This window comes from Brienomyrus brachyistius, chromosome 8 (assembly GCF_023856365.1).
Source record: "Brienomyrus brachyistius isolate T26 chromosome 8, BBRACH_0.4, whole genome shotgun sequence".
Taxonomy (NCBI): Eukaryota; Metazoa; Chordata; class Actinopteri; order Osteoglossiformes; family Mormyridae; genus Brienomyrus; species Brienomyrus brachyistius.
In genome coordinates this window covers 20,356,403-20,374,225 of record NC_064540.1, presented here as the reverse complement: position 1 = coordinate 20,374,225, position 17,823 = coordinate 20,356,403, and the positions used below count along the sequence as shown (strand labels likewise).

General features: G+C 41.5%; 1 protein-coding gene across 1 annotated transcript in view; it reads right to left on the bottom strand.

Annotated features, from left to right (window-relative positions):
- Positions 1-3,084: 3,084 nt before the first annotated feature.
- The window catches only part of LOC125748131 (signal peptide, CUB and EGF-like domain-containing protein 3), a 55,131-nt gene continuing 40,392 nt past the window's right edge, over positions 3,085-17,823 (bottom strand). Inside the window, exons 9-22 of the mRNA XM_049023983.1 lie at positions 15,643-15,759; positions 13,463-13,585; positions 12,602-12,718; positions 12,105-12,200; positions 10,983-11,099; positions 10,496-10,651; positions 10,116-10,319; positions 9,412-9,573; positions 8,435-8,602; positions 8,169-8,330; positions 7,039-7,236; positions 5,592-5,744; positions 5,326-5,405; positions 3,085-4,926 (exon numbers count right to left, since the gene is read on the bottom strand). Coding sequence (XP_048879940.1) covers positions 4,774-4,926; positions 5,326-5,405; positions 5,592-5,744; positions 7,039-7,236; positions 8,169-8,330; positions 8,435-8,602; positions 9,412-9,573; positions 10,116-10,319; positions 10,496-10,651; positions 10,983-11,099; positions 12,105-12,200; positions 12,602-12,718; positions 13,463-13,585; positions 15,643-15,759 — 2,006 coding nt within the window. The 3' untranslated portion in view covers positions 3,085-4,773. The remainder of the gene's footprint in view (positions 4,927-5,325; positions 5,406-5,591; positions 5,745-7,038; positions 7,237-8,168; positions 8,331-8,434; positions 8,603-9,411; positions 9,574-10,115; positions 10,320-10,495; positions 10,652-10,982; positions 11,100-12,104; positions 12,201-12,601; positions 12,719-13,462; positions 13,586-15,642; positions 15,760-17,823) is intronic.

The following is a 17,823-nucleotide window of genomic DNA, read 5'->3' as shown; positions in this document are numbered from 1 at the left end:
GTTATGACTTAGTCACAGAAATAGACCCTGCCTTTTTGATTTGACATGAAGATCAGCTAAAAGATAAACCTTTGAAGAAAATGTTTTTAACCCAGGAAACAACCACACCCACCTCTATGGGCCACTCAGTGTTCTCCAGTCCACACACCTGACCCTATTTTAATATGTCGCTCAGCTTGGGGTCTTCAACCCCTAATCATTTCAAGGAGTCCAATCACATTATTGTAGGGTATAGGACACTCATAGAAGCAGCGTTTCCCAATCCGGTCCTCGGGGACCCAGAGCCGGTCTATGTTTTTGCTCCCTCCAAGCTCCTTGCCAGACAGCCCACATTGTTGTGCGAGCTGGAAGGGAGTCCCTGAGGACTAGGTTGGGAAACATTGTCATAGAAGACTCATATGAAACTGCTCGGTACCATTTAACTGAAGTATTAAGTAGATGAAGTAATGTTGAAATTATTTTTAATGCCTAGTAACATGCGGACACATCAGTAGTGTGGTCCAGTCAGTACTGATTTGGCGGTAATGATGTATCGCAAGCAGTCCAAGAGTCAACAACGAAGACCTGTTGGGGCAGCAAATGGCAAGAACATTTTATTAGGACAGCAATGTGCCACCTCAGGCCTGCGGTAAATATGGCCACGGTGATTGCACATTAGCTAGGCCTCTTGCTGACTCTGCTTTTCCCAGCATAGCCTTACTGTAACTCCAGAAAATTACTGCAGCTACACAAAACTATGAAAGCTGTAATACAGGACAGTATATCCAGTTTGCACTGTATTGTTACTTACCTGGTCTGATTTTGCAAAATCTAAACAATGGATACCATATAGATTAAGTGGGACCTATTAGAGTAAGTATTTCACACAATTATCCAGTAAAGTTTCCTGTTTTTGTATTAAAAGATTGATTTTGATTTTCCATGTATTAACTATTTTCTAAATAATTAAAGCAAGGAGAAAGTGTTAAGATTGTGTTAACAAGACTTGTGCCAAGAAGGCAATAATGAAGACGCAAGTTGATCCTGGTCTCATGTTATTTTAGCAATCATGAAAATCTGTAGTCCCCGCAAACCACAATATGGATGGTAAGGTGTCCTATGGTTTTTGGAAGGACAATATAACAAGGTTAACACTGCATTTTTGACGTATTTTTTCTATAGCATTTCCTACTTCTGTAGGAGAGAAAAGTATTAATAATCCTCAGGAAGATGCATAGAAAAAATATTTATGCTGTTCAAGTGTGCCCTCTGTTGGGCAGCGTGGAGAAGTGCTCAGGTATTAACACAGAAAGCCAGCCACCAGTAAACATTACGGCAAGTCCGGGCTTATTGTTAGATTTCAGTCATTCGGGAGCTTTAAATTATGAATATTCTAAGTGTTAAAATTATTGATCATGCTTACATATCCATTTTTTTAACCTTATAGGAACCATTTTCCTCTTAAAACTCTATTTTATAAAAATCTGTGACTGCAATGAAAAAACTAAAAATGTATTTTGTATTTTATTTGTTTATTTATGGGTATGGTTAGGGCTGGAATTATACAAATGTTTTCTCACAATGAAATGAAGTTCCATTCTAAAGGAACAGGGACCACATGATGAAGCTAAGTGTTAAGTATGTGCAGGTTAGGATTTGACAGTGTGACACCTCATCTCGCGGCACAATAGATCTATAATTATGAATGTCCTATTTCATTTGATAATCTTGGAGCTGGAAGCAGAAAGTCCACGTAATGGGCTCATTTATGCGGATAAAGCCAGCCTCAATCTCTCTAAAGTGCCGAGACATGGGAGGAACATCACTGGTCCGCGGGGCACCAAAATGGCCAATTATGGTCTCCTTTGATATTTATCACCCGCCACTCCTCAACTTTTTCCAGGAGAGAGCTATTCAGGCCTGGCATGGCTCCATTCTCCATTATTTGAGACAATGTCATCTTCCACATGCCAATGAATACCTTTCATACGTCCCTGTATGACGATGTGTTTCTTCCCTGCATATTCACCTTTTTGGAATCCATGTGGGGGTGGTGTACTCGGAGAATTACGGTTCTATGATCTTACCCAGAAGGTTGTAGATTCAAATCCTGCAGCAATCAGAGTACTAATTTCACTACTACTAAGTGATGTGACCCCAACTGTTCCCGGGGCATCAAATGCTGTCTAATCCCATGACTTCCTCAGTTGTTCATCATTTTGGACGAAAGCCTTCAATAAGCATGTTACTGTTTTTCATCTCTGCTTGGCAGTGGGTGTCTGGTCACTGGCCAAATGACCAGATGTCTCTCTTGGAGGTGATGAATGTTCAAAAAACTGCCAGGGAAGGATAAACGATACAAGGATGTATTTCCCTCTGCATTGCAGGAGAAGACACCCAGTGTAATGTTGAAAATAGCATGTGGCCAAATCATCGAGACTAAGTGGAGTAAATTCCAAATCCTTTTTTCTTCAAAAACAAATTAGTCATTTTAGATTCAAGGCATTTTCAGGGTGGGGGGGGTGCAATGCATCAGTTCTTTGAAATGCGTGTTATAATTTGTTGATGCTTTGAGACTTCCTTACATTACGGTAATAATACACAGTATTTTATTTTCAACTGGCTTATCAAAGTGTGATTTGAAAGAACACAATCCATACTGTAATATGCTTACTCACCTTTGGAACAGCACACTGCACAAATGAATAGGTTCAAAATTAAATGAGCGGTTTGCTTTGTGATGGACTGAAAGCATTTTGTTACGTGCCGTAACCGTAGACTGGACCGTAACAATTTCACAATCATATTGTTAGAGTTTGTTTTGTGAGGATTATAGAATATTGCCCAGGAAGTTTCTGTTTGGAATTATGTGTTCACTGTTTTGAAAATGTAACATTTGAAAGGACAATCATTTGATCAATCAATCAATCAATCAATCAGTCTATCTATCTATCTATCTATCTATCTATCTATCTATCTATCTATCTATCTATCTATCTATCTGTTTATCTGTCTGTCTGTCTGTCTGCCTGCCTGCCTGCCTGCCTGTCAGTCAATTGTAACTTTAACATGTGTGAACAAATGGACAGGAGAGACTCCAGGAAGTAAGGAACACCACGTCCGTTCATTAAAAAAAAATACTATACAAAATTCTGACATTTCTTCACAATATCAAGAGTTTTCAAGTGCAAATACATTTTATCAATTCCAGGTCACATCATATCAAACCCATTTTGATAAAAGTTCAAAAAGAAAAACCCCAAAATGGGGGGGGGGGATTTGCTGGAAAATGGGATTAGTGGGGGTGAATCAGGGGTCTGGAGCTCAAAGCTGGAAAAGATTCAACAGCAAGATGATTAATTAATTAATCATTAATAATTAATTTTTGAAAATAAAATGGGCAACATGACAATGAAGCCCTTGAAGGAGCTGAAGCGATGACTAAGAGGAACTCTGAATGTTAGTAGTATAGCTACATCATTTTACACCATGTGAGATGAGGTTAAACTAGCACTGACACAGACCATCAACACCCTCCAATTGGTACAATCCCCCTGAGGACGATGAAATGGCATACCAAAGCGTGAACAGCACAGACATCGACAAAAAACGGTACGTTCTGGTAATCTAGGATTTTTACAGCAGTCATTGAAATCTGGCCTCAGAAGCTGTACAATTTAATTAACATGGATGACATCTTGAATTTGACTTCCTTTAAATCAGTCTAAAAATGATCATGTGCTCGAACAGGACACCACGCTACACATTTTCCACAGATTATCACGTTTCCATTTTTTTTTTTTTTTTTTTTGCAGAGAAAAATTCAACAAAGATAGGGAGAGAGGACTATGGTGTTCCATCGTGAAGAGCATCTCAAGAACAGCTGGTCTCTGGTGGGATGCAGATGAAGACATAGAACTGCATCTTTGGGTCTTATAATTCGTCACAGATCTGGATGGTTCTGGATTAGTCTGTGGATGATAGTATTGTGATATTTCCGTAGAAGTTACAGTTTAACAGAAAATTAATTCTGACTTCTCACAACTGATTTGAGTGCAGTGAAACAAAGATTTTGTATAAGTATGTCTCTTCAAAAAAAAAAAAACTAACATACAAAAGTGGGTTCCTTTTGGGGAAAAGGGTGGGGGAACAAGGGACAGAAAAGGAGTTAAAGGTATAAAGTGACCTTTTTTAAGTGTGCAAAGCAGACTTCCCTCCAATGGTCCTTCACAGCTTTGATCATCCTTCGACTCCAGTGTGACCATGCGCAACAGTTTCTTATACCACTGATGTAACAGGGATCATTTCAAGCAGCAAGGCCTCAGAAAGGAAAATGTTTAAGAGTGCAAAAACGAGGCTCCGAAGTCATGAAACATGACAAGAAACTGAGAGGCTTTGAGCGACGACACTGATCTCTGCCACTTTCCTCAGCTCTGCTAAAATTCTTCCTTATAAATACACAAAATTACCTTTTCTACACGTTCAGAAATTCTCAGCTAAGCAAGTAAATGTGAGAATCTATTTCCTTGGTCTGAAAATATGCGTGGAATACAAAAAAAATACCTGATGGATATTCAAGAAATGGTGTGATCTTGCGAGTGTGTCGGGCAATCGTGGGCCGAGTTCACGAAAGACTGGGCTACTCCAAAGCAGCATGAGTCCTGATAGGGCAGTATATGTATTCAAAGGAAAGAAAAGTAAAAAAAAATAATCCTAACTTTATGGTGTTGTATGGAGAGATGCATGTTTGTGGTGGGTGTGCGAGTTTCCGAGCTGCTGGCAGTGGTGGGTTTGCTAATTGTACGGCCGCAGGATGTCATAGACTTTGCTCTTGATGAGGCGGATGAAGGACTGGGGAAGCAGGTCGTTGGAATCACGCGCAGAGTAGTTGAAGTAGGTGTGCGGATGAGCCAACACCTCAAACAGAGTCTTCATCAGCTTCTGGTCCTGTGTGGGGAAGATGAAAATCCACAATATCACTGCACATAGCCGTAATTGCAAAATGTGCGGAGTAGGAATACAACTATTATAATTCTAATAGCACAGAGTACATTTAGACAATTTAAAAAATATATTAAATATTTATAAGACCTTTATATCCATGTTCAGAATGCACAGCATATGTTTGCGTGTTTTTAAAATACATAAAACGTTCAGAAGGCATAACATATGTGACCCATCACCACGAAATGAGTCTAATGGGTGCAGTTCTACCAGTGCGACTTAAGACTCATTTTATGGCGACGGGTCACATATTAGCAGCTCTTTGATGCCTGAGACAGCAGGTGAGGTGATTTATAATTAAAATAATTATTGTAATTAAGCAATTAAGAGACGCATAAGTACCTTGAGGATTCCTTGGTGATTTTCTGAGGCGTACAATCTGCCATCCCGTACAATGTCCTCAACGAGGCGCTCGTAGTCCTCTAGGGGAAGCAGAGCAGGTACTTACACGTATGGCAACCAACCCAACATCTGTCAAGTGCTAGCAGCACTCAGTAAAAGACACCTGGATAAACAAGCAGCCATTGCAGATCATGGCAGAGGGATGTGTAAATAATCAAATTGCCATAAAATGTTGTAGGGTCGTGCACATCGATTCTTCGGCGTACCATCATAGGTGACATAGGGTATGTGGAAGCCACGTGCGTTGTTGGCCTCGTTGGACTTGAAGTTGATCCAGAGGCGACGGGAGCGGGCCGTGAATGCGATGGGACGCTCGTACGTCTGGCACGTCTCGTACGTAGTGATGGAAGCGGCCGACCCTGAGGGCAGTGACAGGGAACTGTGTGAAAGACCAAAGTCAACCACCTCGCCCCCGCGACCGTCTCCACCAGACACAACCAATTATTGCTGTGTTACGGCTGAGGTCCTTTTACGGAGGTCAAGTGCTCAGTAAAATTATACAAGGGAATAACTGTGGAAAAAGTAGAGGAAGAGGCTATATCATGCATGACTAGGAACTTTAATTGTGCCATTAATCCGTCCATTTTCTGAAACTACTTGTCCTATTCAGGGTCGCAGGGACTACGGGCACAAGGCAGGGAACAACCCAGGATGGGGCACCAACCCATTGCAGGACACACTCATGCACACATACCTATGGGCAATTTGTCAAAACCCAATATATTTGGACCGTGGGGGGAAACCAGAGAAACCAGAGCAAACTTGTTCTTTTTATTGGTCATTTTCAAATGATAAAGTCCACATACAAAGACCCACTGAAGTTTTTTTTGTTCTTTTTTTCTTTTCTGTTTGTTTTTAATTAATTAAAAACAAATTTAAACAAATTAAAAAATTAATTAATTAATTTCAATCAAGAACTTGACTTTTATATATATATATATATATATATATATATATATATATATATATATATATATATATTTGCCTGAATTTTGCATCGGCAGTGATGTGAATTTTTGATCCATGTAAAGACAAAAAGACTTGGCCTTCCTTCTCATGCATATTCTTGTGCTGTTGGAAGCCAATATTAGGTAGAAGAATGACACTGAACTAGGTGAGGGATGCTTTTTGGTTACCATGACATTGTATTGTACAACTCAGGTCCATGTTCATTGCCAATATGAATGAAGCTCTGATTACAAGCGATTACCCGGTTTGGGACAAATAACACAGGCTAGGAAGTCGGAAAGAGACAGTAGAGCCTAATAGCTATTTTAAGCTTTAGTATCTATTGAAAAGGGGGACCTAATTTTACTGGTTATGGTGGATGATTTAACAAGGCCCTAATCACATTTTAGGCTAGGTGTTCTGACCAATCTTCTGAGACCCACTGTCATGTGACTCCTTGTCATGAGACCCACTGTCATGTGACTCCCAAACCTGTCACAGCACTTGCTCTGATAACAAATATTATTTTTCATTAAACAACTGTTAACTAATGAAATGTTCCTCTTGAGGTTATAGGTTTAAACAGAATCTGCACCTCTTTCTATGACAGTACAATGGATATTGAACACACTTTGTGTTTCATTGTCAGACACCAAAAACCAGCTTTTACGGTTTCTGATTGCTGGAAAGCCACCTTCTACTCACAGTTCTTCCTCATGACCAGCACGTCTCCACATCCGTCCTCAGAGGGCAGGAAGATCTCAGGCACAACCATGAGGACCTTCCGCTTCGGGGGGGGGTTGATGTTCCAGGTGCACTCCACGTTGGCGGGGTAGTTACCGGGGTAATTGGGAGACTCGATGTAACCGGTGTACTCCCCCATCTGCCCCCCACACTTTCTGTCTTTGGGTGCACTCACACACACACACATACACACACACACACACACACAGACACACACACACACATGGACACATTCGCATGCAGGCACACACACAAAAACAGACATACATGCGCACGCACACGCACGCACACACATGCGCACGCACACACACACACACGCACACGCATGCATGCACACACAAAAAATGACACACATGCGCACGCATGCACGCATACACACAAACACGGATACACATGCATGCGCACACACACACAAACACGGACACACATGCGCACGCATGCACGCACACACACACGTGCACACATGCATGCACACACACACATACGCACACACACAATGATGAATACAAAAGCATCACAAAAACATAAATGTTTTATACCAGGAACCACACTTGACACCTCTAATATAAAATGGGCATGACTTTAAAAAGTAGGTCTGCCTTTGAGTTTGCCCTTCGCTACCTATTAGCATGTTCTTAGTTACACTGCTAAAATGTGCAGTATTTTCATATTTATTGTGAAACACAATTAAACTTAATTACTTTTTGTCATTTTTTTCTATTTCTTTTTGCACTGTTTACATTTGTAATCTTCACACTCCTTTTAAATAAATTTTTATATTCTCGTTACTTATTTACATTATATTGCATTTGTATCCCTCCTGATTTTTTCTTTCTTGCACAGACACATTTTGTTGTACCTTGTGCAATGACAATAAATTCATTCATTCATTCAAAATGTGTGAATAACAAATCTAAATGTTGCACAGACTGGCACCACTATAACATAAGACACATCATTGCGTGATATGTATGCGATACGTAGCTATCCTGTGCTTACTGCTATTGGGAGTTCTGTATATGTCACTGGCCATAAACGCAGAAACTAGATTTCATGGTAAGTCATGCAGCAGCAAAGCTATCAGCACTCACTCTTGCACTGGGAGACGGTCGTTGCCCCATCAAAGTCTGTGGTGGTGTTGCCAGGGCAGGAGATGCAATAGTTCTGCCGAAACTCTGTCTGATAGGTGCCCAGTGGGCAGCGGATGCAGCGGTGATGTGAGGTGTTGTAATAGTGCCCAGGGGAGCACTGGACTGCGGAGATGCCACAGGGAAACACGCACAGCTGGTATCAAGTCATGGTCTTTGAAGATAAATGTCCCCGTTGGTCATACCCTAAGCGACTGACTGGAGCTGACCTTTGACCTCACAGTCATGGAAGGAGCTGGAACCCTCCTGCTTGGTGCTCAGCCCCCCCCCACAGGAGAAGCACTGCATCCGACCTGGCTCAGGCTGGTAGGAGCCCAGAGGACACGGCTGGCAGGGTCTGAAGCCATCATTGGAGTAGAATCCTGATGGGCACTGACCTGGGCACAAACACGGGTGGAAGGTGCCCAGAGGAAATTCTCCTTTAAGTGTGTTTATTTACCATCATTTACAGTAGTGTTTCCCAACCCAGTTCTCAGGGACTCCAGAAAGTCCACATTTTGCTCACTCCCAGGAGCAAAAACATGGATCATCTGGGGTTTCCGAGGACCGAGTTGGGCAACACTGATTTACAGGATTCTCTAAGATACTCACAGCTGATTGCAAGGTGACAATAAACATTAGTGATGGGCAAATGAAGCTTCATGGACCATTTGCTATATTTTCTGACTCCACTAGATAGTGGTCTTTGCTCATAAAATAGCTCAAAGCATGTCCCAAAGTGAATCAATGGCACCATCTAGTGGAATCAAAAAATACAGCACATGGTTCATGAAGCTTCATTTGCCCATCACTAGTAAACATCAATGTACTGATGTAAAAACTATCACACTGAAAAGTTTCACATTATAAAACTTTACTCACCCCTTCTGGGTTTATTGAGAAACATTTGTACTTAAATTTATACATAATTTTAACTTCCATCCATCTGCTTTTTCCCATAAGAGATGGGAAACCTCAGGAAGGGAGATAATTTTAACTTTTCACTTCCTTTATGGAAATCTAGTAAATGTCTATAAATATATAGCTCTCAATAAATATGAACCCAGGAGACCAAGAAACAGAAACTGAGGGATCCGAATACATTGTTATTATGTAGTCAGTATTGTTATTATATAGTCATTATTGTCTCAAACACCCCATCTATTTCAGAGAGCAGAATGCACATCACCCAGGCCGGGGTGAGTACCTGCACAGGACAAGATACTCCGGGCTCCTGCAGGCCCGTGCCCGTCGCTGCCTGGGCAGAGGTCACAAGCCAGCTGTCCCTCCTTCTCCTGGAAGGTTCCGGGTGGACACTGGACACAGCGCCCCTGCCCGCCATGGTAATAGGAGCCAGGCTTGCACCTAACTGAGAAGGGAGCCAGGGGGAACTGTGTTAAGACCATGCTAAACTGGGCATTGCAGCGGCATGAGAACATGAGCATGGCCTACATTTCACTTCATTTATCAGGGTCATAACAGGGGTGCAAAGCATTCTGGGCATTTTAGCTTTGAACTTCAGTTCAAATGAGATGGTAGATCTGACCTATTGCATCCCATAATGTGTGATCCTAAATAAATTGTGACACTATTCAATATGCATGCTGGAAGTACAATTAACCCCATGCAATGTTCTGGTATAAAGCATGAAGTGGAGACCTTTTAATGTTCACTGAGAATAAATGAGTCTAGTGTTCTTATCAGTTAAAAGCATATGTGGTTCTTTTCAAAAGCACATTTGTACTTGTAAGAAAGTTTGGTTAACATTGATTAATCCAGTTCTCTGATACAGTGATGTCCACCATTGAGTGTAAATCTCCGGGATACTTGATGTTACATTATGTGATGGAATAGAGTATAGAGTGGGAGTGCGTTTGACCTGTTGGGGGCGCATATGCTCTTATGTCTTACCGCAGCGCCCGCCGTGTTGCTCGTTGCCTGGGGAGCAGCCTTCAAAGCGTCCTGCAGCCTGTGCCCGCTTCTGGGCCACCTCATACTCCAGGCCAGCCAGACGCAGCAAGAAGCGGTCCTGACTGATGGACTTCCTCAGTGCCTTGACGTAGGTCTGCACCTGCTGCTCTGTGTGCCTCCTCTGGCAGCTCAAGCCGCAGACCTCTGAGAGGGAGGAGCAATCGGGTGGGAGGGCGAGGTCAGGTCAGGGAGGGCGGGGTCATGGCAGGTAGGGGGTGGGGCCCCAAGAGGGAGGAGGACCATGCAGTATGTCTCCTCACATACACTCATAGCATAAAATATCCTGCAGAGGTCCCTGCCACCGGCACTCCGTGACTCACCCGTGACGTCACCCGGCTGTGCCTCCAGCTCGAGCATGATGCGGATGGCCCCGACACTGGCGGGCTCGCGGGCTTGCCTATTCTTGGCTTTCCTGGTGGAGTTGCACTTGAGGTTGACATAACTAACCAGGCACTTGCTACAGGACTCGGCACTCCCTGCAGAAGGGGGGGGCAGTGTGCATGGCCAGTGGCAGCATACCTGAGCAGTGTCCATAACTGCATTATCTTCACTGGGATTAGGATTAATAATCTATTATTAAGGCTAAACTGATTTACACCTCAAATGATTTATACAGCAGGTTAGTTTTGCTGAACCATTCCACATTCAAGGGTACCTTAATGCTATACATCTGTTATCTGTTCTATTAAAATACTCTTCTTTCTGCCAACAGAGTCACATTCCAATTAATTTAGACATCAGCAGGTGTGGCTGAGGTAGGAGGCGTTTAATTCCCACGCCCCCCAGGCATAGTGGTTGTGTACGTACCCGAGCTGAGTGCACGGACCCCCTCGGCGGTCCCGCCTTTAGCTTTGAGGTGCAGGTGACACTTTGCATTCTTCACCTTCAACAAGACAGTCTTCTTGACGAGGGAGGGGAGGGACTCTGGGAGGGGGGTAAGGAAACAGCGGGACACACTTAGAGCCTGCAGAGGTCTAATAATTCTCTGGCTAAGCTAATTATCTTTCCAGTGGCATCAGATAAATGGCTGATCTTACAATCGGACCCCAAGCTTCAGTCTCACCTGTCATATGAGGGTTGGACAATGAACCTGAAACACTGGCCAATAATGTTTGAGCTTTCACACCTATACATGTGGTGTGCCATTTTCTCAGAGTGAAGTGTGCTCTCAGTAAATTTAATTTCAACCGGCATCAGCTTTTATTGTGGCAAGATCATGGAGATAAAGCTAGATTACTTGACATTCACAGAATCAACATGTGAATACATTGTTAATGCATGGTAAAGCAGCTATTCACAATGTGATCCTCAGGGTAAGGGGGGTACTTCACGCCACTGATTCAGGTAGAATGAAATAAGGTAACATGCTTTACTTTTTTGCCGACAACATAATTTTATAAATTGATCTGCCGAACTGATCTGAAAGTTTTGAAAAGAAAACAGATTACGGATTTAGTCAGCATTTTTTCAGGATTCTACAAAAAGATTTCAGTAAGTTATAACGTGAAATAGATGGGAAACTTTAACTACATCACTCAGGATGTGCTCATCTCCAGGGGGTTATTGTATTCTGCTTGTTATCCAGTAATGATAGCCAAAACAATGCCTAATGAACCATTTGCTGTATTTTTTGACCCCACTAGATGGTGCTCTTGGCTTGCTTAAGGCCTGTTTTAAGCATTTTGTTGAACAGACAGCACCATCTAGGGGGTCAAAAAATACAGCAAATAGTTCATGAGCATTGTTTTGCTCTGTTACAGAATAATGAACTATTCTGCAGCGATTACCCAACACCAGGAAGTAAAAAGATTCAATGAATGAGCCGAACAACCATACACTGTCACTGGTCTGTTAAGTCTTCAGGTCTTTGCCTGATTTGCGCAGTAAGCACGATTTTATTTGGATCTAATGTGTGTCAAGAGAGGCTACCTTGGCAGCTGTGGTTGGCGTTGGCGCTGGCTCTGGGGATACCTTTGCCTCGGAGGATGGGCAGCCCACAGCTCACAGCGTAGCTGCTGTCAGTCTCTGTAAATGTCAGGAGAAGAAAAGCCATAGCTTACCTAAAAGCTCCAGATGCACTACAACCGCTTGTTTACATGCAAATGTAAATCAGCAGAAATCAAAATGACTCTATCCACTTAGAAATCAACAGAAAAGTCCACATTAATTACTCTTGCATTAAGCACATTCTTCTACGTGGTTTTTACAATCACATTTGTTTGCCGTCATTTGTACAGACATTTGCACAAGCAAAACAAATGGACAGGTAATCAGTTTAGAATCGTCAAAAGAATTATAATCAGGTGGGAAATAGGGATGTTAATTGAGAGAGTCGACAGACCAGAAAAATTATCATAATAGAATAAGTGAAGTTATTCAGATGAAGAAATGATGAGCGAAATGATCAGTGGAGCCCACAGTCCTACCTGCAGTGTAATGGGCTTTGGAGGTACAGGTGAGGGAACAGCTGTCCTTTCTCCCCGCTTTACTGCAGGCCAGTGTAGCCTTAGGAGACCCCAGACCGTCATCGCACTTAGCCAGCTCTGAAAGTTATTTTTAATTAAATAGGACATTTTTCCACATCAGTATTTACTGTCATTTTTTTTTCCATTTAGTTGCTTTCAAGATGACATTCATCATTAAGGGCATCATTTTATGCCAAAGTTCCACGTTGATTGATCTAATTCAATATTTTTATTGAATTCCATAAGCCAATGGTTCTCAAACTGTGGGTTAAGGGGTCGCCAAGTAATTGGGAGGGGTGTTGAGATAATTTTCTCATATCAAAAGATGCCAGTACTAAGATTTGAACAATGTTTTTTGGGGATTCTCCAGACAAAAGTATGAGAACCACTGGAATAAGCAATATCTACACTAACTACACTGTCAGAATATTTGCACTGTTTCTCCTGCTCCATAGTCTTCAGCGTATTGTTGTATAGCGTATATTGTATTACCACAGCCTCCCTGATGTGTCCCCCCCTCCTAAAAGTCTTTTTTAATCTTATATTTTAGGTATATGTGTATTTAGAGATATATGTACAGGTATTATTTATTCCCCCCACCCCCCCAATTATCCTCACTGTCAATCTGTCTAAGTCTGCTGTTGTCCTGCTGTTTTGTACGTTACACCTCTGTTCCCTGGAGTATGTTATTTAGTCTCACTGTGTGCTTTAATATATATGGTTGAGATAAAAATAAAGCTCTACTACTACTACTACTACTATGATCTTCCTCTACCCGTCATGCTTAAAGTTGACCACCGGAGGGCAGTGTTGCCTACTTACCGACGCAGTCCTTTTTGTTCCAGTGCAGATTGTGGCCAGGGGGACAGGTGCAGTAATAGCTTCCAGGTGTGTTAACACAGCCAAACTTGCAGCCACCATGGTTGATGCTGCACTCGTCGACATCTGCAGAGAGAAATAAGGGCTATCAGGACAGAGAGAACACAAGCACATGAAGGACACATACACTTATTTCCATGCATTTATTCCTAGCAAAGACAGAAATATACAGCAGAATGTTTACCGAATCCTTACTACAACATAACGTTCTCACAATGCTTCTCTAACGTTGCCATGACGATATGTCAAATGGAATTTTCATCTAGCAATATTTTGATGTATTTGAGACACAATGGGTGAAGAAAATTCTCTCATCCCTGGAAGGTACATCTAAGCCATTTCAAGATCTTATTGCATATTTAAAAATATATATTTAATTATTTAAATATATTCTTAAATGATTTACAAATCTATAAACAGACAGCATTGCCATGAGCCAAATAAACACTTAAAGACATATTTAAATACTTTAATAATATATTCAAATGATTGAAGATAACTTTAAACAATTTAAAACATATGATTTCATTATGCATATCACTAAATAACTATTGCCTATAATGAAATATATTTTCACGATTCCTTATTTAATAATTGCAAAACATCAAACTGATGGTAATGACTTAGTGTTACAGTAAATTAGGAGATATTTTGAAATAATTCACTTTTACACCAGCTAAAATCCTGAAATAATGGTTTATATCTTTAAATTATCTTTTACTGATATGTAACTAATCTTTTTAAAATACATAACGATATCTCTGAATTGTCCCTAAACATGACCCCCTGCATTGCAGCTTCACCGTATCTGTATAATTGCACACCAAGTGCACAACTGCAACTTCTCCACCATCAGGTGGCGCCAGGTCCCACTCCTGCAAACGCAGCGCTGCCTGAAACCAGAACCTAGTTCCCGACTTGGACTGGGAAGAGTGGGAGAGCAAAATCCGAAACAGCAGCGTGATGACTGAAGTTTTAATGTGGGACGTCTCCATGTGAGAGATCAACTATCACGCCTGATGAATGTCTTTTTTTTTTTATCCTTTTCTTAATGAATTGGCCAATTCGTTATCCCATAAACTGTGTACAAATCCTTTTCTTTGTGATAAAACTTAGATTCTTAGATGTTTACAGACACTTAAATGAAGATTAAACTGCCCACAGTCGTGCATATATTTTTAAGAAACTCGATCATTTGTTTACAGCAATTAAGAATGAGTTAAGAAAGTAAATGAAGGCTAAGTTATCGCCCACCTTGGGGCACTAACTTTTCAGTCCACATCGGGTTTCCTGGATGGGTAACCATGGTTTGTTAACTGCGGTGATTAACCCGCCCACTGCAGTCAAATCAAATCGAGAAGCAAGAGAACACATAATGAAAAAAAAGGAAATTCACAGTGAGATATGAGGCAAAAGTCACATAGTGATGATAGCTTGTTGTTCCTAAGGTTGTTTGTCTGTCTTTACAACTTCTCAGATGTATTCTAATTCACATTATCACACACCCAATGAGAAGCACAAGTTAGTTCTGTACCATACAGGCCCTAACACTCATAATCCTAGGAAAGGCAAAAACTTCTGGCACTTCATAACTAATAAGGACCGGCATGTGTACTTTTACAAACAAACAAGCAAAGAAACAAACAAACACAGATAGATAGATAGATAGATAGATAGATAGATAGATAGATAGATAGATAGATAGATAGATAGATAGATAGATAGATAGATAGATAGACAGATAGAAAGGCAGACTGACAGACAGACAGACAGACTGACAGACTGACTGACAGACAGATACTGCTATTTTTAGTCAGAAAAAAAATAAATGACAAAAAAATATATATATTTCTTGTGTAGGGATGCCCATGTCATGCTCATGTTTCTCATGAGGTGAAGCCTTAGTGAGGACGTCTTTCCAAACTTTTTCACGAAAAAAAGTGAGGAACTTCCACACACAAAACATCAGGTGTGCCCCACCTACACACACAGAGGGGTATGTTCTTACATACTTGCAGTCGGTTCTGCAGTAAATGTTAGCAGAAATGTGCCTCTAAAGTGGGCGACTATCAATGCTGCGGGAAGGGGGTGTGAAGAACCCGAAGGGTAAGAAGGGAGCTCACCCCCGCAGTGGGACAGCCCGTACAGCACATATCCCTTGTGGCAGGAGCACTCATAGCTGCCGGGGGAGTTGACACAGGAGTGGTCGCAGGTCCTCTCGAAGGAACACTCGTCGATGTCTGTGGAGGAACAGAACAAGAAAGAGGCTAAGGCTCTTTGGTGGGGGGAGGGGGTGTATCTCAGCTCGCAGCCCATATACGTCAAGAGCGTGGGGAGACCCCCAGGGCAACGCTGTCAGTATAAAGGATTCACAATGCCCACCAGCCATGCAGCGTTTTGAAAAGCACAGTCTCCAAGCTGTGTATAAACTACACGGTGTACTAATTATACATTTATAAGCCGTCAAAATGTCTACCACTCATATGTACGTTACAATGAAGAATTCTGGATCTCTTCAAGGAAAGACTTAAAGCCCAGCACTTCAGCAATTTAGCCCTGAATTGCCAAGAACGCTGACTCACATTCTGCTAATTAAGAAGTGAACACGATGCCTGTTTTTGTAGATTTTAAAATGCCCCCAAGGAGAAATTATTTAGCACTTTATGGAAACAAGCACTGAATCCCAACATGGCCGACAAATCTGTCTGTGTTGAGGACTGTTGTGTCATTTTCCAGAGTTATTCTTCTTATCAGCACTCACTTGTAGGCTGAATTGGATGTAAACCATTCTATAGATGAAGAAAAGTTAATGTGAATTCAGACTGGAGTGTTTCAGGGGAACAGGAACGTGAATCAGCAGATGTCAGCTGCAAGAATCAGAGTATCAGTAAAACGGCAAGAAAGTGCAAGAAAGCAAAGTCGTTGAAACAATCGACTAGAACAAATTGGAAATACTTTCTGCACTTCTGTTTTTGGCAATAACGGCAACAGCATGGACTGCCGTGTCAGCTCCTGGAGGGGGGGGGGGGGGGGGGGGGCGCAGAGCAAGGGTAAGCATTCTTTACTCCGTACTCAGTGAGGGATATTCTTTGCCAGAGATAAATGTTAAAAGTCAAACCAGAACTCTTTGTTCTCAACTCCTCCCCATCATCAAAAATGAGCCAGGTTTCCGTGGATAACCAGACCGAAATATCACAGAGTGGACCAGTGCGCTCACGTGTCACCATGAGGGCGCCTACTGGAATTCATTGACATTTACATTTGCGTATTCGTTGAGTGATGCTCTCGTCTGGGCAGTTGAAATCTAGCGAGAGCACACGGAGGTACTGTCTGATTAACAATAGCTCCAAATTATGTAACCTTGTAGTGACCTGTGGTAATGCTACGGTATCTACCTGAAATTCTGTCCACTATCCCATAATCCTCTGCTATTGGTATGTTGGTATAGTTGTGTAGTTGATGCTTTCACTAAGGTGGGTGTCAAAGTGGAGTTAATAAGCTGGTTCAACATTATCACACCAAGGAATCTCATGGCAACCAGAAACCTTGGGAAATAAAGTTGTTAACCACTGCAGTACCTTCTGCATTGCTTGAAACACACTTAGGTAAAGTGCATGCAGAATACAGTCAGAGGAAAATAGACCTGAGTGACTAATTAAAAATTAATTCCAAGGAAAGCTACCAGCTGTGAGAATTGAACTGATGAGACACACAGAGATAAATATATGAAATCTTCCCAGAAAGCTTCTGGAAAACGGCTTGTTGAGAGAGAAGCAACTGTACAGTGTTGATGAGATGTGGGCATCAATACATTATACAATTTCACGGCTCCTTCACAGAACTTATGTTGTTAATCCAGAAGACAGGGCTCTTGCACATATCTCTAATGCAATGATTCCTTTAAAACATTTCCCAGAATCCAAAACTTTGTCAGCCATTTTAAAGTGGGTGTTTTACTTTTAAATTTTGTGATCAATGTCCAAAAAAAGATGGAAAAAACAGTTTCTCAGTTTCATACTGTTTGTTTTTTGGTGGTGGGGGGGGTGGTGGTGGTGGTGAATCAGATTGTGTGATGTAATAGATGCCACCAATATTCACAAATAAATTGCACATTTACCACACGCACACTTACTGTGGACTGTGTATCTCCTTCGTGCAATTAGAGATTGGAAAAGCATAGTAAAAGTTCTGCAATCATTTTTAATGCATTAATTTAAGAATTTATTTAAAGATTAATCTGGAAACATCATTTCCAATTGCTGCAATGGATGCTCGCCAAAATTCAGTATAGTAACTATTTGGAG